This window comes from Bos indicus x Bos taurus, chromosome 1 (genome assembly GCF_003369695.1).
Source record: "Bos indicus x Bos taurus breed Angus x Brahman F1 hybrid chromosome 1, Bos_hybrid_MaternalHap_v2.0, whole genome shotgun sequence".
Classification (NCBI taxonomy): domain Eukaryota; kingdom Metazoa; phylum Chordata; class Mammalia; order Artiodactyla; family Bovidae; genus Bos; species Bos indicus x Bos taurus.
In genome coordinates, this window is record NC_040076.1 from 117,009,527 (window position 1) to 117,032,912 (window position 23,386).

Here is a 23,386-nt window from a genome sequence, read left to right on the forward strand (position 1 = left end):
ACTTTACTTTCACTTTTCACTTTCATGCATTGGAGAAGGAAACGGCAACCCACTCCAGTGTTCTTGCCTGGAGAATCCCATGGACGGGGGAGCCTGGTGGGCTGCCGTCTATGGGGTCGCACAGAGTCGGACACGACTGAAGCGACTTAGTAGCAGCAGCAGCAGCAGCTGGGAATTAAAATAGAATTTCCAGGAAGACACAATAGATGATACCACCTTTAGCCAAAAACAAATAACAGGCCTTTGAGTGAACACAGTGCAAACCCAGACAAGCAAAGGAATATCAAATTCAAGAGAAAACAAAAAGTGTATTTTTTAATTTGAGTAAATGGAAACTGAGCATCTGGGGAAATCATCAAGGAGAGTTTTGATGTCTATTAAAATCTCAGAAGCATTCTCCAAAAGACACTACTATAAGAATTATCATGATACAATAAAGACAAAAATGACAATAACCGTATATTAAAAAAGCAGTTTCCTTTTTTTTGGAATATTTTCTACGTACTATGTTCTGTTTTAACCACTTTATGTACATTTTCTCATTTAATCTTCACAACAATCTCATAAAATAGATATTAACATCTCCATTTTACAAATGGTAAAACTGAAGGTTAGGGGAAAAAAAAGTGATATGATTTGATGATTTGCCCAAGATCATACTACTAATAAATGCCAGATCAAGGCTTTGAAACCTGTTTGGCCTGACTTGCTCTTGTGTAGTCCTTAGGATTAAAAAAAAAAAAAAAAGATATTCCTTCTCACTGCAGAAATTCCTTAAGTTATTTTATTCAACTCAAGTTTGAGAACACTGGGTTAGGATAAGCAAAAACTGCTTAAACACACAGATATACATGCTTACAACGGTAGATTCTTTACAATTTACTGTAAATTACATATTTTAGAATTACATGAAGTTTTCTGTTGTTGTTAATAAACTTTGAAGTTATTCTTAGTTTAATGAAGGGTGTATATTTTATATGCATATATTTAAGGAAAAATCAGCTATAGCTTCTGACTTAATTAACCATGGACTCAGCAAAGACTACAATCAATACTCTACATCTGTTTCTCTCGACCCAGGAACAATATGTATTGCTGTGGCTGTAGCACCTTAAGGAAATAAATACTAGAGCAAGGTATGAAAAAATATATTAAAAAGATGAATGGACACAACATGTGGGGACATAGTAAAAGAACTGAGTTGAACTCAACAGAAAGCAAAGAGGAGATATGACATATAAAATAATTAATGATAATTGCCAAAGTGAAAATAAATTTACTTAATAAACTCTAAGTTATCAGAATAAAGGATACATCAAAAAGATAATAGGCAATGAAAAGATATATGGTATATCCTATCAGATAGTAAATTTCTATCAACTTATTACCCAAATAGTACAAACTAAAATATGGATTTAAAAACAATACAACCCAACAGGTTATACCTAAAGAAATAAGTTGAAAGTGCATCCTTTCTTTTGAGACTAAGACTGTTAACATTGTGAATAAGACCCAATATAATTACATTATTAATAATTTGAGAGTAGTAGTTTGTTGATTGTATTTAGTAACTTACAAAAAAATACTAATGAACATTTTTAATTATAAAAGTGAATCCTACCAGCTACTTATAGTTGTAGAAGTGAATCAACTAACTCAACACAATCTTTCTAGCACTTTTAAAAATCATATGTTTAATCCAACTTGACCTGATAGTCGAAAGACCCGAGAATATATTACCATGGTGTAAGAAACATTTAAAATGCACTTTTCAAACTCATGTAATCGTTTTTCCCCCTTAAAAATCTAAGCTATTGTATCTGGCTAAACACAACAACACTAAAATAACTTTAAATCAAGCAACAAATACTCGGGCATTTTTCCTGGTTCTAGTAATTAAAATACAGTGACTATGGAAAATGGAAAAGGATTAGTTTTCTGAGTGAAATTATGACACTGAAATCTAAATACTTATTTTTCTTAAAACCAATTTTATAATCTGATTATTTTATGTAATATAGACTATACCAAACATATTTCTGAATAACTTATACTTAATGACACGCTGTTATCTACAACAAAATAGCAATAAATACAGCTGTTAAGTAGTTTAACAGCAAAAATATAAAGTATCTAAGATAAAGCAGCAAAGAGAACTACTCTCTAAGTATTAATGCAGAACTCAAGAAACCCTAACCAGTAACTTGGAGCACCACTTAAAACAAACTGCTGGCATTAAATTAATAGCCCCTTTTCATATGTTCCTTTTTAATTCTAAGAAACTAGAGAACTCAAACAAGTTTGACACATAAATAGAAACTAACAACTTTGGAGATGTTCTGTGAATGTTATACTGGAGATAATACCTAATTGTACCAAGACTATAAAGATGGAGTTTATAAATGACATCCAAATACATGTTATTCAAATAAAACAATTACGTTTTATATTCATGACATATACAAAAAAAGTTATATAAATAAACACTAACTTTTCTCCATTGCCCCAGGCAAACAAGGTCCCATCCTTACTAAAGGTATAGGCTTTGCAATTTTTCCCAGATTCTCTGAAAAATGACAAGGAAAAAAAAAGCTTAAATTAATAAACATTATTAAAAAAATCTTATCAAAAATCCACAATCTTACTAATTTAGTGACTAAGAACTTACATAAATTTTAGAAAATAATTCTAACATGCTTTAGTTTGTCCAAAATACTTTCCCTCTTAAAATGTAGCATTGACCACCACTATAAAGTAAACTGGAAATCAATTTTTATACCAACAGATCAATCTTAAGTAAGAAATAGAGCCCTTTGGGGTGAATAACTAGTTTGTCTGAAAACCCAAAAAAGTAAGTATATGTGGAAACTAGGAGTTCCCAGGTGGTTTAGTGGTAAAGAATCCGTCTGCAATGCAGGAGACCTGGGTCTGACCCCTGGGTCAGGAAGATCCCCTGGAGAAGGAAATGGCAACCCACTTCAGTATCCTTGCCTGGGAAATCCCATGGACAGAGGAGCCTGGTGGGGCTATTCCATGTAGTCACAAAGGAGTCGGACAGGATTTAGCAACTAAAAACAAACAACAATGTGGAAGTTACCAGCTGTCAGTCCTTATCCTGAGACAGCTGAAGGATTTCAACACAGCTTTGTAAAGAATTTCCCAAACTACCAGCGTAACAAAACAATGGTGGGTACAATATCCTCAAGTAGCCAACAAGTGCCCCTGGATTTAAAAGACAAAGATCTTCCATCAATTTCTCCTGTGCAGAGAAAGTATTAACAACCAGAAGAGGATATTCACATTAAATAAATATGGATGCAGGATTCTGTACAAAAACTAACCTGTGGAACTTGGACTTCTTGGCAATCTTCTATCAAATGATGAAAACTTTAAGCACTGTATCTCTCAAAAGGAGATGGCCACTGTGAGCACATCTCCCAGAGATAATGAAGACCCATAAAGAAATGTGTGTGTGTGTGTGTGTGTGTGTGTTCAGTAATGTCCATACATGTAGTCACAACATCAGATCAGAATTTTGTAGCTAATAAATATTTGAATTGTCAAATAACAACACACTGAGAACTCACCAGTACACCCCTTCTAAACAGGGCACTATCTTTGCATTAATTCATCTGATGATGACATTTGTGTTTCTGTAATCACACAATGCCCAGATCTAAAAGCCTGACTAGAAGCAGGTTTTTAAAAATCTTCATAGAAGGTAAATACTACATTGTTCCTATTGCAACTCACCAAGAGACATGCACTGTCTCCTTGTTCTACTCTTAGTGATGCTGAGATTGTACTGGACTCACTATGCGCCTCCTCAGATCCAGTGAATCCTTCCTGCTCCCAGGCGCCAGCCATTCAAGGAAGACATGGCCACCTCATCTCCTTAACACCACTGGTTGTCTCAGACTCTTCAGGAATGAGGGCCACATTTCAGCATGGCTTCCATTACACCTACTGCAGTAGCAGGAAGAGGAGCACTGGCACTCAGATTCAGCCCAAACAGATCAAAAGAGACTCTGGCTGCAGTCAATTCTGTACCCATCCTCTTAACAATAGGTTGTTCGAAGGCACAGTGGTTTTATACAACCTCACTGGAGAGATTTGCATGACCAAGCAACCCGGGTGGATTTTGTGAACTGGTGGTCAGCTCAGTGTATCCTATTCTATGTTTCCTTTCACTTCCTTTTCTCATTTCCATTTCTCCCTCAGTCCTGCTGCCTTGGGACTGCACATCCCAGTGAAGTGCAGCACAAAAGCTTTAATCCAGACTCATTTTCTAAAGTGGTACTTTTCAAATATTAATTTGCATACAAATTACTGAGGACCTGGTTAAACTACAGATTTTGATTCAGTAAACTGAGTAGGGCCTGAGATGTTACATTTCTGCACTGACTCAAGGTGTTGCTAATACAGTTGACCTTTGGCCCGTATTTTCTGTAACAAAGTTTTAGAGAACTGGAGCTCATAAAAAAAATCATCAATAGAGTCAGACGATGACAGTCTGATTATAAAGTTCCCTATCAACAGTTCATCTAACAGTTTCAGCATCTTTCGATGATCATTTGCCTATATCAGCTGTTCTCAAAGTGTTGTCTCTAGACTTGAAGCATCAGCATTAACTGAGAACTTAAAAATTCTTATTCTTGGGGTCCTGCCCCAGATTTACTGAATCAGAAAACCTAAAGAGGCAACAGTATCCTGTGTGTGTTTTTTTTAACAAGCTCTTCAGATGATTCTGAGGCATGCAAAAGCTTGAGAACCACTGATACATGACTTCTTTACGATAAAGAAATAGTGATTATCTAAGCCCAATCTTCCTTCTGGGTTTACTACTGCTCTATAGAGAAGTTTTCTTCATCAACAGTTTGGTTTCTCTGAAAAAGTTTGTACAGGAAGTAACATAAATGCTTGATTTTTTTTTATCAGTTTTCAAAGTAATGAATAGGATCCCATCAATGTCTAACACTGACCAAAAATATTTGGAAGGAGAAAGATTTTGGAGGGAATATTTATATACTTGACATGCCTTAATTTTTGGTCATTATTCTCCTTAATCCTCAAATTGTTTTCTCTAAGGTTGGCAGGAACTCTTTCAGGTTGACTCCTATCACAGTTTAGCAAAACCCCCTCAGGCTGTAATTTAATGGAGATGATAGGCAGTGGTCTGGCTATCACATTCACAAGTTTCTCCCCATTCCTCTAAGCCTCAGGCATGAACTAAATTACACTGTTGTCTAGACCTTTTAAATGTACTCAAGCTACTGTTTTCAAATCTAAAGGTCATTTTTTTTGATAGAGAATATGCATTCTTCCCATCTTCTGTTAACATTATGTGATATGTCCCAAGAAACTAGCTTATCTGTTCTTTTTTTTGTTCTCTATAACATTACTCAACAAAATAAAACCATACCTTGGGAACACTGTGCTTTCTGTAAAATGTGGTGGTCCATTTACCATGTACAGCCCTTCTGATCCTCGGACTAAAGGAAAAAAAGGGAAAGAATCACCATTACTTTGTTAATAAATATTCAGTCTTCACAAATGTTTAAAAAAGCGAAAAGTTTCCAATCAAAATACTAAGAAAATCACTAAATATTTCATAGAACTATTAACATCAGCATTAAATGGGTACATTTTTCTTGCTCTTCTGCATAAGATCATTTAACTGCTGGGAAATAAATAGGTAATGCAATGAGTTGAATGTTTGTGTAACCACAAAAGGCTCATGTTGAAACCCTAACTCCAATGTGATGGTACTTGATCGTGGAGCCTTTCAGAGGGTTATTAGATCACAAAAGTGGATTCCTCATGAATAGGATTAGTACCCTTTTAAGAAAAACACAGAGGATATGTGAGGCTACAATACACTGGCAGACAACAAACAAGAAGAGGGTTCTTACCAGCACCTGACCATGCTGCACCCCGGGCTCAGACTTCCAGCCTCTAGAATTCTATCTCCTGTTGTTTACAAGTTACCTAGTATGCGGCGCTTTGTTATAACAGCCTAAACTGACCAAGGGGCTTCCCAGTTGGCGCTAGTAGCAAAGAACCTGCCTGACAATGCAGGAGACATAAGACATGCAGGTTCGATCCCTGGATCAGAAAGATCCCCTGGAGGAGGGCATGGCAACCCATTCTAGTATTCCTGCCTGAGAATCCCATGGACAGAGGAATCTGGCAGGCTGCAGTCCATAGTGTTGCACAGAACCGGACACGAATGAATTATTTAGTGGGCACACATGCAAACTGACTAAGACAATCAATATTATTCTTTTTTTTTTTCTGCAGAGCATACTCATTTAGTCTCTGAGGAGATTACTTCAATAAACCCACTTTTATCTATTTTACAAGAAATCTATGCATGCACATTGAAATATAACATTCATACTTACATCCTTTCATTCAAATGGGAAAAAAGTGATCTTAGTATTATGTTTTCACATTATTTTGTAATCACATTTTCAAAATGTATAGCTGCTGGAAACAGAACTAGAAGCTGAGTCTAAATTAAATCTTTGTATCAGCTTACTATTTCAATTAAGTTTTATAAATAAAAGCTCAAAATTGTGACTGTCACCTGTGAAAAGTAGTTGTACTGTAACAGAGAGGACATGAACTCAAAGGCAGACCTCAGTTCCTACCTGGCTGTGGAACCTTAGATTCATTACTACCTCAAGTCTGTGCCCTACTCAACAAAATGAAAACTTTAGAACACTGTGTACTTTATGTAAAATAATAACATGAAAATACAGTATAAATTCATGCAAAGTTATTTAAAAAAAAACAATAACAAAGCACTATTAATATAGTCACAATTTCTTAAACTAAGAGAATAAGTAGCATGAGACACTGACACCCTCAACAACACTAATGTCCTAAAAAATTAGGTGGGAACAAAGTTCAAGATTAAATAAGCAAAACCATCTACAGGACTAGATTCTACTTTGTTTTAAATGGCTGAATTAGAAGCTTATAAAGCTGAACCAAACAAAATGATCCATTCATTCAACAAATGTTTACAGAGGAAAAAAAAAAAAAAAACTACCTCTCATGTTGAGTACTACAGATACAATAGGGAGGAAAATCACTCTTGTCCCTGACCTCACTGATCAAATAATTAGTCAAATAGATGGAAATCTATAACTGCATTTGGTGCTACAAAGGAAAGACAGAAGAGGCTACTACAGTGAATAATTCGGAGTTTCAATCTAAAAATCGAAGGATAGGAAAAGCATCCTTGACTAGTGATTTGTGTGCTGATATGAAAGATAAAATAGCAGTTAACAAGCAAGGAGTAACAGTAACAGATACAGACGCTCCATGGCAGGAGAGATGACAGCATCGCAGGAACGAAAAGAAGGCCTGTGTGGCTGGAAGGAGATGGATCTAGAGAAGAAAACAGAGCTCGGACCAAACAGGATCCCGGGGCCTAGGTTAGGCAACACTGGACTGGAGCCGAAGAACCACGGGAAAATTCAAAGAAGTTTTAGGCAGATTTTTAAAACCAGATTTGCAATTTGAAAAGGTCAACCTGACACAGTGTAGACAGAGACCCAGAAGGCAGTGAGAGGGCGTGAAGAGACTGACAGAGCGTGAAGAGACTGCTCAAGATGGTTTGCAGGAGCCCCGCAAGAGAGATACAGAAACCGGGTGATTCTCTGGTGGTCCAGTGGTTACGGACGCTTGTGTTTCTACTGCTATGGGCCCGGGTTTGATCCTTGGTCAGGGAACTATGATCCTGCAAGCTGTGCAGCATGGCAAAAACAAGACAAAAACCTTGGACTAGGGCCAGGCAGTAGAAATGCAAAGTGGAGAATCAGCATTCAATATTCAAGACAGAAAACTGACAGAACTTGGTGATGAGTTACTATTGTATCAGCTAGAATTCTTGCTAGCAGCATCAGTACACACCTGAAGAAAAGGTTTTACTGAAGTGCACCTGCTTCCTTTTCTACCAGCTATTTCCAAATCTCCCACTCTTCAGCAGCAAAGCTGGTACCCAAGGGCCACTCGGGCTCCAAATCTGATCCCCATTTCTTCTCCCTTCCCAAGGGACAGTTCTCATAACACTGATTTTCTGCCTATAGATTAACTAGCTCAATTTTCAGATATTGAGAATTGCTATTTACTTTTCAAAGTAAATGCTTTGAAGTTAGAATGAAAGTAAAAGAACCAGTGACAAACAATCCATGTACTCAACGGAGCTTTCATTCTAGTGGAAAAATGAGAAAAAAGTTGAGTAAACACATACCTGAATGATAAGTTTCTTGTCTACATTCACAAGTATACAACTGGATACCATGTTTCCTCATATACTAAACTGAATTGCCAAACTGTTGTGGCTAACTTGCCCTTGAACAGAATGGAGTCTAGCAAAGTGTTCTACATATCAGTTCAGTTCAGTTCAGTCGCTCAGTGTGTTCGACTCTTTGTGACCCTATGAACTGCAGCACACCAGGCCTCCCTGTCCATCACCAACTCCCGGAGTTCACCCAAACCCATGTCCATTGAGTCCGTGATGCCATCCAACCATCTCATCCTCTGTCGTCCCCTTCTTCTCCTGCCCTCAATCTTTCCCAGCATCAGGGTCTTTTCCAATGAGTCAGCTCTTTACAACGGGTGGCCAAAACATTGGAGTTTCAGCTTCAACATCAGTCCTTCCAATGAACACCCAGGACCGACCTCCTTTAGGATGGACTGGTTGGATCTCCTTGCAGTCCAAGGGACTCTCAAGAGTCTTCTTCAACACCACAGTTCAAAAGCATCAAAAGCTCAGCTCTCTTTATAGTCCAACTCTCACATCCATACATGACCACAGGAAAAACCATAGCCTTGACTAAGCGGACCTTTGTTGGCAAAGTAATGTCTCTGCTTTTGAATATGCTGTCTAGGTTGGTCATAACTTTCCTTCCAAGGAGTAAGCGTCTTTTCATTTCATGGCTGCAGTCACCATCTGCAGTTCTACACATATCAAAACCTAAACTCCTCATAGGACTGCCCACAAGGCTCTCTATCTGGCCCCTGCACAGCTTCATGTGCTACGCATTAGGGGTTTTTGGTTTTTTTTTTCACTGTGCAACCCACTTCAGTGCCTGCAGCCTACGGGCAGAGGCTGGGCAATGGTTCGGGGCCAGTTTTTTCTGGCATGGGACACTATGAGAGGCCCAGGGGGATGGGCCTGCCATAAATCCAAACCCATGCATTGTACTAGGGATCTTAAAAAATGAGTCCATCACCGCACTCAAGATAACGGTTTCAAATGGGCTCAGTCCATTGCTACACCTTGAATGAAACACTGATGAATACCTATTCTAAAAATCTCTAATATTTGGTAAACATTTTCTGCCAAAAAATGTTATCTTAGATGACTTGAAAACTATGAAGTTTAATTCTTAACATCAGAAATTCTCAACTGTTTCTTGTTTTTTTTCCTAAGATTTCTGGATGTGGACCATTTTTAAAATCTTTATTGAACTTGTTATAATATTGCTTCTGTTTTATGTCTTGGTTTTTTGGCCATAAGGCATGTGGGATCTTAGCTCCCCGACAAAGGATGGATAAAATCTGCACCCTGTTGCACTGGAAGGCGAAGTCTTAACCACTGGACAGTCAGAGAAGTCCCATTCTTGGCCTTTGACTAAAATCAAGTATTCCGTCAAAATTCTCTTACTACACAGGCAAAGCTGTCCTCTTTCCTGTCACCAAGTCAATCACCTGCTGCAATACAATGTATGATACCCTGATTTAGAAGAAAAGACACCATTCTTAATACTACAATTACGGTTTTAATAAATATTTGAAGGATTAATAAAAATGAATTTCCCAAACTAGGGCATGTACAGTTATCAGATTACATGTTATAGCTAGGTTACATAATATTCCATCAGCCTAACGAAGTCCCTCTCACAAACTGCAGTGACAGTTTAACTCACTAAGCACTCTCTCTCAGAATTCTCACACTCATCTAGAAAAACAAAATGGTACATTGTCAGCACAGACCCAATGAAGCCACAAATACTTTTTAAAATGTGCCATATGCTGAATGCAATCAAACCACGTTCTACCCAAAATGATTGGCAAAAAAGAAAAAAGCCATCCCCGGCTCGTCTCAACTTCTTATGCTCTCATGGAATTTGTACCTAGTGACCTCGGTCCTCTGTATCTGTTGATTCTGCTGTTATTACCAACCCAATGTTGACCTGATGAAAATTCAAAGGTTTTGTATGTTATACTAAACTGGCAGCTGTACCTCAGAACCCAAGAAGGTAGCCTTCTGCCACAGCAGTGGAACTTTCAGGGTATTCAGGGCAATCATTACAAGTATAAGATTTTCCTCTTACAAAATTCCTGTCATACTTATATTCCAAACTAAGATAAGTAGAAGATCCCAAAAGAGTTGCTATAGACTGAATGTCTGTGTACCCCGACCCCAAATTCATACACTGAAACTTACTTCTTAATGGTATTTGGAGTGGCTTTGGGGAGGTAATTAGGTCAAGAAGGCAGAGCCTTTATGAATGGGATTAGTGCCCTCATGAAATAAGCCCCCCAGAGCTCCCCTGTCTCTTTTGCCATGTGAGGACATGGTGTAGAATGACTGTCTATAAACCAGGAAGCTGGTGCTCACCAGACACTGAATCTGCTGGTGCCTTGATCTTGGAATTGCCAGCCTCCAGAACTGTAATAAATAAATTTCCGTTGGCTACCACCCAGTCTTGGAGTAGGAAATGGCAACCACTCCAGTATTCCTGCCTGGATGATTCCATGGACAGAAGAGCCTGGCGGCTGCAGTCCATGGGATCACAAGGAGCTGAACACCACTGAGAACTGAGCGTGCACCCAATCTATGCTATTTGTGTTACAGGAGCCAGAATGGACTAAGACAGGGAGCAAAACTCCCACTTAACCCTCACTCTTTCACGCAGATTAACCCAAAATCTCAGGAAGCAACACTGACAGAAAAGTCACTGTGAAAAGTGCCATGTCTTTCTTTCTCAAGTAGCATTCACTTTCGTGATTTTCAATTACTGGTTTTAATATGATTCTGGAGAAGCAAAATCTGAGTCAAATTAATCAACTCCTTTTCAACATGCATATGTTCTCATTCTAAATAAAGAACACTTTAAAAACAAAAATCCACAGTGGTCTATGATCCCGTTTATACAACACTCTTGAAATGACAAAGTATCATGATAGAGAACAGATCAGTGGATGCCAAGGGTTACAGGTGGATGGAGGCTCCAACCAGAAAAGGGTGACAGAGTAGTCCTTTGTGGTGATGGAGCAGTTCTATATTCTGATAGTGGTGGTGACATGAATCTGCACATGTGGTAAAATACATGCATGCACAAACAAGTAAAATCCAAATAGGACAGCAGTTTAGTGAATACTACCATACCAGTATCAATTTCCTGGTTCTGACAATACACTATAGTTATATAAGATATTATCATTGAGGAAAGTTAGGTGAGGGATACACAGGAACTCTCTTGACTCTTTTTGCAACTTCCTGTCTTAATTTACTTCAAAATAAAAAGGCTTTTTAAAAGCCCATCATTTTTCAGTAATATTTCGTTTACAATATTCTAAGAAATGAAACCAATCAAAAGTCTGCCAACATTCTGCAAGAATGGATTTGCTTGGGAATACCGAACAAAAGTGTTAAATTAAAAATCACATTGACCAAGAATTTCTGTACTAAGATAAAAACATATTCTGCAAGATAAAAGTACATATTAAAATTATTGCAGATGGTGATTGCAGCCATGAAATTAAAAGACGCTTACTCCTTGGAAGGAAAGTTATGTCCAACCTAGATAGCATATTCAAAAGCAGAGATATTACTTTGCTAACAAAGGTCCGTCTAGTCAAGGCTATGTTTTTTCCCGTGGTCATGTATGGATGTGAGAGTTGGACTATGAAGAAAGCTGAGTGCCGAAGAATTGATGCTTTTGAACTGTGGTGTTAGAGAAGACTCTTGCGGGCCCCTTGGACTGCAGGAGATCCAACCAGTCCATCCTAAAGGAGACCAGTCCTGGGTGTTCATTGGAAGGACTGATGCTGAAGCTGAAACTCCAGTAATTTGGCCACCTCATGCGAGGAGTGACTCATTGGAAAAGACCCTGACGGTGGGAGAGATTGGGGGCAGGAGGAGAAGGAGACGACAGAGGATGAGATGTCTGAATGGCATCATCGACTCGATGCACATGAGTTTGGGTGAATTCCGGGAGTTGGTGATGGACAGGTAGGCCTGGCGTGTTGCGATTTATGGGGTCGCAAAGAGTCGGACACGACTGAGCGACTGAACCGAACTGAAAGCTACTTTATGCACTAATGATACAGTTGGTTCCCATTAAATTAGACAACTTCTTTATACATGATGCTTTACAGTAGATATGTCTATTCTAGGGGAAGTAAATATCAATTATATTCATCATAAAAATCATAATGAGTCATTATAGCTTTGTTCATACATGTAAACCACTATTTAAAACAAATATTTTATTATATATTTCCCTACACAGAAATACAACTATAAGAAAGTGCTGTAAAAAATTTTGGAACCACTAAGATATACTACTGATATTAAACTGTATTATCAGTTTGAACAACTTCCACAAATTTGAATACACAGATATACAAAGTTTATCAGATGAAATGCAAAATCAGGTTCATAACAGAACATAAACTGCATTATAAATTAATAAAAGCAAAAATAAATATGGACTCAAAACAAACTCTTTTCAATAACCGAAACAATCTTTTTTCTACATGACTTTCTAATGAGGAATTCATTTTAATTGGAAGTGACTAAATGTAAAACAATGAGTAAAGTGTGGGGATAGCTTAATATAGTGTATTGACATGATTCCTTATTTTTAATGATTTTTCCCTTTAATCAAAAAAGGATCAACATGTTCTATAAAAAAAGAAAAATCAAGAATACAAATGGTTCTTTTCATTAAAGCAACAAATAAACAACAAAGTTCCACAAAAAATTACTGTTTAAAAACAATAATTATGTTAAATACTGTGCCTATATAGTATATTTTAAAAACTTACTAGCCTTTCTAGATACGTACCATTCATTGCTCTAGGCCTGAGTTAATAAGCGAAGACTATGAGGCTCAACGAAAATTGGCCCTAGGTCTGGGATACAGTGATATCATATTATTTCCAATCCTTGTACCCACGGAAGTATATATCAATTTAGGAAAATGACTCAATCTTGATTATCTCAATGGCCTCAAGTAGGCAAGCTGACTGAACAACATGAGCTTCATGTAAGGGTTATTGTTCTTTTATGGCCAAGCATCCTGGACCCCCTTTACAGGAGACCTTAGTTTTCCTTTGAGAAATATCCAGGGGTGAGAATAATTTGGTTCTGGTGATCCGATTAAAAACTGACTAATTTAGGACTTCCCTGGTGGCACAGTGAATAAGAATCCACCTGCCACAGCAATGGAGACAGAGAAGAGATGTGTGGTCACAGGTGTGGGAGGGGTGGGACCAATGGCGAGAGTAGCATGGAGACATATACACTACCATATGTAAAACAGACAGCAGGGGGGCTTTGCTGTATGACTCGGGGAACTCATATCAGGGCTCTGTGACAAACTAGAGGGGTGGGATGGAGTGGGAGATGGGAGGGAGGTTCTGGAGGGAGGGGACACATGTATACCTACGGCTGATTCATGCTGATGTATGGCAGAAACCAACACAATATTATAAAGCAGTCATCCTTCAATTAAAAATTAATTAATTAAAAAACCAAACAGAAAAAAAAATCCTGAGAGTTCTCATCACAAGAGAAAAAATTTTCATTTCCTTAAATTGCATATGAGAAACTTATTGTGATAATTATTTATTGAAAGAAGTCAAATCATTATGCTATACACCTTAACCTTATATGTGCTGTCTGTCAATTCTCTCTCAATAAAACTGGGAGAACAACAAAAAGAATCCACCTACCAATACATGAACTTCCTGATGTTCAAGCTGGTTTTAGAAAAGGCAGAGGAACCAGAGATCAAATTGCCAACATCTGCTGGATCATGGAAAAAGCAAGAGAGTTCCAGAAAAACATCTATTTCTGCTTTATTGACTATGCCAAAGCCTTTGACTGTGTGGATCACAATAAACTGTGGAAAATTGTGAAAGAGATGGGAATACCAGACCACCTGATCTGCCTCTTGAGAAATTTGTATGCAGGTCAGGAAGCAACAGTTAGAACTGGACATGGAACAACAGACTGGTTCCAAATAGGAAAAGGAGTTCGTCAAGGCTGTATATTGTCTCCCTGTTTATTTAACTTCTATGCAGAGTACATCATGAGAAATGCTGGGCTGGAAGAAACACAAGCTGGAATCAAGATTGCCGGGAGAAATATCAATAACCTCAGATATGCAGATGACACCACCCTTATGGCAGAAAGTGAAGAGGAACTCAAAAGCCTCTTGATGAAAGTGAAAGTGAAAGCGGAGAGTGAAAAAGCTGGCTTAAAGCTCAACATTCAGAAAACTAAGATCATGGCATCCGGTCCCATCACTTCATGGGAAATAGATGGGGAAACAGTGGAAACAGTGTCAGACTTTATTTTTCTGGGCTCCAAAATCACTGCAGATGGTGACTGCAGCCATGAAATTAAAAGACGCTTACTCCTTGGAAGGAAAGTTATGACCAACCTAGATAGCATATTCAAAAGCAGAGACATTACTTTGCCAACAAAGGTTCGTCTAGTCAAGGCTATGGTTTTTCCTGTGGTCATGTATGGATGTGAGAGTTGGACTGTGAAGAAGGCTGAGCGCCGAAGAATTGATGCTTTTGAACTGTGGTGTTGGAGAAGACTCTTGAGAGTCCCTTGGACTGCAAGGAGATCCAACCAGTCCATTCTGAAGGAGATCAGCCCTGGGATTTCTTTGGGAGGAATGACGCTAAAGCTGAAACTCCAGTACTTTGGCCACCTCATGCGAAGAACTGACTCACTGGAAAAGACTCTGATGCTGGGAGGGATTGGGGGCAGGAGGAGAAGGGGACGACAGAGGATGAGATGGCTGGATGGCATCACTGACTTGATGGATGTGAGTCTGAGTGAACTCCAGGAATTGGTGATGGACAGGGAGGCCTGGCGTGCTGCGATTCATGGGGTCGCAAAGAGTCGGACACGACTGAGCGACTGATCTGATCTGATCTGACCAATACATGGGACATGGGTTCAATCCCTGGTTCAGGAAGATTCCACATGTCCTGGAGCAACTAAGCCTGTGTGCCACAACTACTGAAGCCCAGGCACCTAGAGCCTGTGCTCTGCAACAAGAGAAGCCACCGCAACCAGACAAAGCCTGTGAAAAGCCACGACCCAGCGCATCCAAAAATAAATAAATACATGGGGGAAAAAAAAGACTCTTAAAAAAAAAAATAAATAAATCTGACTAATTAAATGGCGAACAAGAGCCAAGTCAACTCAAAGACAGCCAACCTTAACACAGGCACAGATGTGCACTTTCCTTAGGGGCTGCTGAGCTGGCTGAATGTAAACCTGGAGATCCCAGTTCAAACATTAGCCTGAGAATAAATTTAACCTGAAAGAAAGCAAGAGCTTAGGGATGAAGAAAAACAGATTTTTGGAGTCATGAGAATACCCGAATGTAACAGTAAAAGCTTTCAGGTACATGAGTTTTTTTTTTTTAATCCTTTCACTTGTTTTAGCTTTCTGTCATTTCCAGTGAAAAATAATAACTAATACAATTTACTAGGTAATCTTAAGTTAAAACCATTAACAACTCCTAAATCCCATAAATTTAAACAAGATTTTGGAAGTAAAAGGATCCATTGTTGACTGAAATACCTATTCTCAGAATGTTTAAAAGATTAATCAGTATGTTCCAATGCAAGAAAAAATGAAACATGGGGTTGAATGATTGAATATAATTCTGACTTTGCCAATTTGTAATGTGAATCTCACCACTTAATTTCTCTGAGCTGCTATAAATATGAGAATATAATGAGAAGACTGACTGATAACTCTTAAGCTCTTGATTTTAACTTAAGTCCTTGATTTTAAGCATTGTAAGAAAACTGTCACTCTTGGTTAGTCTGAGTACAAATAAAGGGGTTATCTTTCATTACTTTATTTTTCCATTAAATATTTAGTGTCTCTTGTATACCAGGCATTGTATCTGGTATTGAGAAGACAGGGATGAATAAGACTCTGTCTCTGCCATTAAGGAGTTCACAGTCTACCAGGGGAGAAAAGCATCTGAACAAGTAGATAATCATCCTATGTGATGAATGAAAAGAAAAAAAAAAAGTATATACAAGGTACAAAAACAGTCTGAGGAAAGATTGACTATCTGGGAAGATTAAGGAAAGCCTTCATAAAGTAATGACGTCTAAAATAAAATTAAAAAGATAAAAAGAAGTCAGCCAAATCAAGAGAAAGAGGATAGTGTTAGACTAAGGAAACACGTGGCTCAAGGGTTTTAAAGTTCAATATTGATGAAGAACAAAATAGGATGAGGTTGCAAGGAGTAAAATGAATGACAAGAGCTATTCAAAAGATTATAAAGGGTTCCACATGCTGTGCTCAACAGCAAAGAATTTACCCTGTAAGCAGTTACTATAAGGATTTTAAAAGGGAAAAGATAAAATGATTACATACAAAAATGTATTAATTTTTAAAGTTCAAAAAAGCATTCAGCATTCCTAAATTGTAAGTAACATACAGGCTACCTTTGTGAAATTAGAGAAATAAATTCATTTAGTTAGGTAATTATGCTTTTAGGCAGTACCTGCCTGGCAAGGTATCTAACAAATCAGTCAGTATTTGACAAACGTTTGATGAAAGAACTGTGGTAGCCACACTGAATATGAATGAGCCTGGTGCTTAACACTGACAACAAAGATCTCCAAATGCAGAATGGCAAAAGGTGCAAAAGTTTTTTAAGGTTCCTTTCAAGTCTCAGGGGGAAGTAACCCCTTTCCTCAATGGCTTCTTTTTCCTCTACATGTTAAGTTATTGGTAACTTAATTTAAGCCTTCTTTTCTCTCCCAACTCCCCTCTCCTTACTAGAAGCTCATATATGAGACTCCAGCCACTACTCTAATCCAGAGTCATCGCCGATATTATCTAAGAGAAAGTTTATTATCTTCTGTAACATTATAAACTATGCCTCGGCTTCAAAACCTCAGGAATCACATAATGTTCTAATGTTGCTACTTTGTAATGCTCATTGCTACTCCTCTAGACCACACTCTCATCTACTTAAAACTTACACTAGCACAGCTCCACTCAGTCCCACAAACTGCATTAAAGCAAAGAGAATAGGATTTGTCATTAGTTAAATTTCGGTGTATTTAACATGCGCGGTTACTCTAGTATTAACAGACTTTCCTTTTACAGAGTTAAATGACTTCACACTGTCAACAGGGCCTGTCACCTGGTAAGCGTTAGAGTACCACCGGTATTGCAGACCCAGGTTAACAAATTCCACTGGCACTCTGTTCTTACGCCCCTTTCGCTATTCCCGTAGAACCTGAAGTGTTAGGAAAGAATGATGGATGGGCAAAAGCGGGGGGCGGGATGCTGGACCCTCGATGCTAGGGCCTAACTTCCGATTGCCACGCTACATCAAGAAATCCAAAAGGCCCTCCGGCTCTACCGCAATCCACAAAAAAAGGCGGATCTGACGCCAAGGCTTCTCGTGTGGTGCCCAAGGTCAAAGACAGAAAAAACTCTGCTCTAAAGAAATAGTCCCTCGCTCGTTCAGAACTCACCTGTCAGGAGTGGCGTGGACGGCGCCATCTTGTCCCGGAAAGAGAAACTCAGATACTTGGGTCAGAGTTCACGAGGGCCGAACCCGGCCCCAACACGTCTCCTCCGGCGTGGAGACGGCGAACTTGTGTTTCCTAGGTCATGAGCCTCGGGACCAATTCACTTCCGGTCGGAGCGAGACGCTAAAAAGACCTCGAACGCGCGCACGCGCAACTTTGGGGCCGCGCTTTACGGTGCGTGGAGGGGCAGGGCTAGGGTCGGTGCGCCGGACTTCACCCTCCCTCTCCGTCTTCCTCAGCAGGCGGAGCCTGCACTTCCGCGGGGCGGGGCCAGTCCAGTGCTGACGTTGGCAGCGGATCCCGAAGCAGTTTGAGGCGACGGGCTGCTGCACTGTCTCGTTGTTGCGTTGTGTTCGTTTCCTTCCTCTTACATTCCACGCTCCCGGCGGCGGCCAGAGCGGCAGCGCGAGACTATTCTGGCGGCCTGCTCTGCACCTCCCGCGCGCCCGCCTCGCTCGGCCGGACAGTCCGGCGTCGTCAGTCGGCCCGCGCCCCGCTAGGGTTCAGACCCGGAGCCCGCCTCGCCCAGGCCCAGTGGTCGGAGCTAGCGCCCCGCCTGAGAGCCCCCTCGCTCTGGCGGCGCGGCCACCGGGAGCGGAGCGTCGGTCGCAGCGGCCCGAGAAGAAGCGAGCGAGCGAGACCGAGGGGGTGGCCGGGGCAGGTGGTGGCGCCGCGAAGATGGTTGCCAAGCAGCGGATCCGTATGGCCAACGAGAAGCACAGCAAGAATATCACCCAGCGCGGCAACGTCGCCAAGACCTCGGTAAGGGAAGAGCGGGCGCCTCTCTCCGTTCCGCAGCCGGTTCTGAGGCCCGGGAGCCAGGGCCGCGTCGAGCTCTCTTCCCCAGGCTCCGGCCCGAGGCCGCGAGCTGGACCTAAGTTGGGAGCTTAAAAGATGGGTGCGGGATCTGGTCAACTCGGGAACGCGGGAGAGACCTGTGACGTGCGGGGACCCGGCCACCTGGCCCGGGGTGCGGGCGGTGAGAGCCCGGGCTCAGGGCGGGTTTTTTGCATTGCAAACCGCGGATTTTCCATTTTGCAGAGAAATGCTCCTGAAGAGAAGGCGTCTGTAGGACCCTGGTTATTGGCTCTCTTCATTTTTGTTGTTTGTGGTTCTGGTAAGTGTTTTGGGGTCGACCGTCGGGTTGGGTGTTGGATGACGGGTTTGGGGATGACGTGGTGACCCATGAGTGGTGAGTCCTACCCGCGTAGTTCTCAACCCACCTGCCGGGAGATCCATATAATTTTCTTTCGTCCGAACCAAATTACTTGCCCCACATATGTACAGAGGGTGGTGCTCTAGAAACTTCTCCCCGTTTGATTTGCGCTCACAGGAGAACAGAAAAGGGGGTCAGGTCCTTAGTAATTATCGAGTTGAAAAACATTAGATCAAAACAAAAAATACACCTCCCAGAATGAGAATGTAGAATGTTAAGCAACTTTTGCGAAAGAGAAGCTTGTGAATTTCACGTTCATGGAATTATTCGAACTTAATCTAACGTGTTCCAAAATCTAATGTCTTTAAGTCAAAATTGGTTATGTTTTATAAAGTAAAGCTAGTACAAGGAATTAATCCACTGTAGAGGAATTTGTACCTGATTGTCAATTTAATGTGTGAGACAAATGTTTTTAGTTTAATGAAAGAAATGTTTGGCATATGGTAGGAAGAATTAGTTGTCAGGGCAGACTGCTGTTCGAGTGGTAGACTCTTGTCTCTGCGAATGGATTATAGAATGTCTTTCCTCTCTTCATTTATTATCTTAGTATGCAGGCTCTTAATATGGAAATAACGTGTTTCTGCTTTCCTTGTCCTGACATTTTAAAGTCACTGGAGGTTTCTTTTAACCATTTCCCTTTGTCTGTCTCCTGGACGTTGGCGAAGCTTTCCTGATAAATGGCCAAGAGCCAAGCAGTTTATGTAACGTAAAGATAATTGAATTTCAGCTTCCTAAGAATGAGGAAATATGCATATATTACAGGTCAAGTACACCTGATATTTAGGGTTAAACCAAAATACTTGTATGCTAGAAAAACCTGTTCACTTTGGTACTTTAATTTCTTTCTTAAAAATCACTCCTTATATGATAACTCTTAGACATTTAGACATAAAATTCAGGAAAGCTAAGGCATAGAAAAGTAATTGTATTATCACAGTAGGCTTGTCTTCATAATACTTCAAGTTACATAGTATTTGCAAGTAATTGTCAGGGTGTTCTTGGATTCTTGAACTACTTTAACACTTGTCAGTTGCCAGGCCTGTTTTATTCAAAGCATGTTTTAATTTTTGCTCTTTCTTTTTACAGCAATTTTCCAGATTATTCAAAGTATCAGGATGGGCATGTGAAGTGACTGACCTTAAGATGTTTCCATTCTCCTGTGAATTTTAACTTGAACTCATTCCTGATGTTTGGTATCCTGGTTAAAAACAATTCAGTAAAGCATCCTGCCTCAGAATGACTGTTCATATCATCCTTCATGTGTCATTCCAAGGTTTCTTCACAAGTCATTCCGAGTTTTCTAGTCCATACCACAGTGCCTTGCAAAAGCACCACATGAATAAAGCAATAAAATTTGATTGTTAAGCTACAGTAGTGGACCCTACTTATTCAGTCAGTAAAGAGTAAGTTTTTGGTTTTTTTTAAATGTGGTTATTAGAACAAGATATAGAATAGAAAATTAGATCAAATCTATGTAGACAGGGTCTAGATTTTGTTAGCCCAAATGTGTAAATGCAGTTAGCTTAATTTAAAATTTGGAATCCTACAGTTTTTATATAGCTAGGCACTTTATTACTATTTCTTGAATTGAAAGCACACTCCCACAGAGGGTCGTGTAACTGTCCTGTAATAAGGTACTTACAAATGGAACAACTACACGGCTAGCCTAGTTTTCCCACAATCTTTTAGCACCTAAAATTTTTTAAAAGCTTCTAAATGCCCGATATAAAGGGAGATGCTTACACCCACAATGTCTATTTTAACATTATTATTTCTATTACACTACCTTGGATTGTGCATGAGTGAATATACTAACCGAGGATGCCCTAAGAAAACAACTTGGTTGAGCATTTTATAACTTAATCACTTCAGTTTCACTAAAAGTAGCCATGGTGGAGTAAAGTCAGGGAAGGTTTTTTAATATCACTGTTGATTTCACCAGAATTACTTTAATATATCAAAGGGGTCTATTATGGTGAACAACATTTTAGGGGAAAATACTACTAAAAATGGATGCCTCACCAGGACATACTATTGAGTCCAGTGTGCCATAAGACATCTTAGCATGTTGATAGCACTTTTAATACCAAAAAGGCACATCAACTGAAAAGTTACACTTAGTTTGGAAATGCTTTTCTTGATTTATGGTTAAAATTCTGTTAGGATACTAGATATATCAGACTCAAGTGTCATTGGGAATTAAATGGATTTACTGATAAGAATCAGTCCTTAGTCTTCCCTTTGTTATATGGTTTTACAGGTTATGATTGATCAGACTTTGTTTTTACTAATGGTAAGGGTGAGTGATAAGGCAGGTTTGAGGTTTACTGGTACTGTTGAAAATTTCAAGTATTGGCTATTTAAATACTTAGCCCTAAGGTTGATGAAAAAAGCCTGAGAGGTGTCTGTGTGTTAATGAATTGGAGAGAAAGCTGCTTGTTTGCTTTGTTGATTGCCTCAGGATATCTCTTTAAAATAAGCTGTTTTAAGAGGAGCAGAAGGGAAATCTACTACCTAGTCTATACAGTAAGAACCTCAAAGCTTCTGATAGCCCTAAGTATGGGGGAGAGTGAGCGAGAGGAGTGGTTAGGATGGTCCTTGACTGCTCTGGAATAGGAAAGGAATCCGCTGACCTTGGTCCAGCACGTTTTTATCTGCATTGTTAACCTGCCTTTCTCACCCAGGAAATCAACCCCTGTGTTTGTTTCCCTCTTGGTTAACTAATTCTATTTTATTGTACCTTTAAAAATGAAATTTATTGTTCTAAATTCATAGCAGGTGCCTTAGTCTTTGCTTTTGAGTCAAACTATTCCATATCTCCATATCAGAATTTCCCTTTGGTTTACTATAGATAGTTGGCTTTAAAACATTTGAGTTTTTTTTTTTAACAATGTCTATTAATTTGATTGTTAAATTGCCATAGTGAGCAATCATTTTACATATGTAAAGTTGCATTCCCTTTGTATTTCATATGTAATTACCAATTGGGTGCATTTTATATTAAGGATGGATTATGCATGTTTGGGTCAATGAAAGCTATGTCTTATTTGATTTACCCTTTAAAAATAAAGATCCCTGAATAGTTGATGTTTTCTAAAAGGAAATGATTTTGTAGAGTTCTTAATCTGAGTATACTTTTTATAGTTAATAGAAGATGATTTTAAGGAACGCCTGGTATGTTGTACTTGAGTTAGAAGAAATAGTACCCAGAGGCACAAATTTTAAGGTTAATAACTGGTAATAGGTACTAAGAAAAATATATAAAAGCACAATGAGTTAAATACTTTCCCACGTGGAATTTACCTTCACCTCATTATTTGAGTCTGGTACAAGGAAAAAGCACAGTTTTTTTGATCTCCCTTTCCCAGTTGAATTTTATATGTCACCTAATGTTGAGTACAATGTAGAGAATAAATACTTTATTGGGGTGGTCTGCATTATCCAATTACTCTTTTGTAATTTAGCTATAACATATCAAGGAGTTGTCAATGACTTCATTTTATCTGTTGGATTGTATATAATGTTGCTCAAAGTAATTAAGTGGGTTTCCAAAATAAGTGAAGATTTTCATTGTAACAGGATGCATTGTAATAGACTTTTATTTACATTAAAGAAGTGTATATATTCAACCACAAGGCCATGGCTCTTCTCACTGAGGTTCCTGGAGTTTTGGCACATGGGAGATTCCACAACAAAATTTTATTATGCTTTAACATCTCTAAAATTTAGGATATCATCAAATTTTCCACGTGGAAATTGTCTTGAAGTTTGGTTTAACTTTACCTACCTTTTTAGTTTCTTGTCATTTTAGATGCAAACCACAACTTTTAAGAGATAGTTCAGTTCAGTAGCAAATATTACGACACTCCCTCAGAGAATCCTTTCCTGTCTGAACAGTCCCACTCTGCTTGTATTACTATATCTTCAAGTTGAGTTAGAACAGAAATGTCTGAATTTGGACAGAGTTCTAATGAGCAATAAAAGGCTAGAAATTAACTTGAAGGGAAAAATTCCACTGTCTGAACTTACATAATTCAAAGTAAATTCATATATATCACAGAATCTTAAAGATAGAAATAACATGGGAAATTTAGCACAACTGCCTCAATTTACAGATAAGAAAATTCATTTATTCAGAGGTAACTTAGGTGCCAGCTCTGGAAATAGAGCTGTGAATACAGAGTCCCAGCACTCAGATGTCTTCCAGTCAAGTGTGTGAGTCACTCAGTCATGTCCAACTCTTTGTGACCCCATAAACTGTAGCTGTCCATGGGATTCTCCAGGCAAGAATACTGGAGTGGGTTGCTATTTCCTTCTCCGGGGATC

General features: G+C 39.1%; 2 protein-coding genes and 1 non-coding gene across 4 annotated transcripts in view; 1 reads left to right on the forward strand and 2 right to left on the reverse strand.

Moving 5' to 3' along the window:
* The window catches only part of EIF2A (eukaryotic translation initiation factor 2A), a 42,841-nt gene extending 24,919 nt beyond the window's left edge, over positions 1-17,922 (reverse strand). The window contains exons 1-3 of one of the 2 annotated variants that reach the window (XM_027543613.1): positions 17,788-17,922; positions 5,423-5,492; positions 2,492-2,566 (exon numbers count right to left, since the gene is read on the reverse strand). In XM_027543613.1, coding sequence (XP_027399414.1) covers positions 2,492-2,566; positions 5,423-5,492; positions 17,788-17,815 — 173 coding nt within the window. In that variant the 5' untranslated portion in view covers positions 17,816-17,922. The remainder of the gene's footprint in view (positions 1-2,491; positions 2,567-5,422; positions 5,493-17,787) is intronic. The other variant, XM_027543619.1, reaches the window with a different exon arrangement.
* On the reverse strand, positions 9,082-9,213 carry LOC113899630. Its single transcript, XR_003512947.1, has one exon. It is a non-coding gene; the product is annotated as a small nucleolar RNA SNORA42/SNORA80 family (small nucleolar RNA).
* A 182-nt stretch (positions 17,923-18,104) lies between the features above and the next one.
* On the forward strand, positions 18,105-22,689 carry SERP1 (stress associated endoplasmic reticulum protein 1). The gene is made up of 3 exons (XM_027543622.1): positions 18,105-18,606; positions 18,886-18,961; positions 20,147-22,689. Exons 1-3 carry the CDS (start codon positions 18,523-18,525, stop codon positions 20,185-20,187), a joined length of 201 nt encoding a protein of 66 aa, XP_027399423.1. The 5' UTR covers positions 18,105-18,522; the 3' UTR covers positions 20,188-22,689.
* Positions 22,690-23,386: the final 697 nt, after the last annotated feature.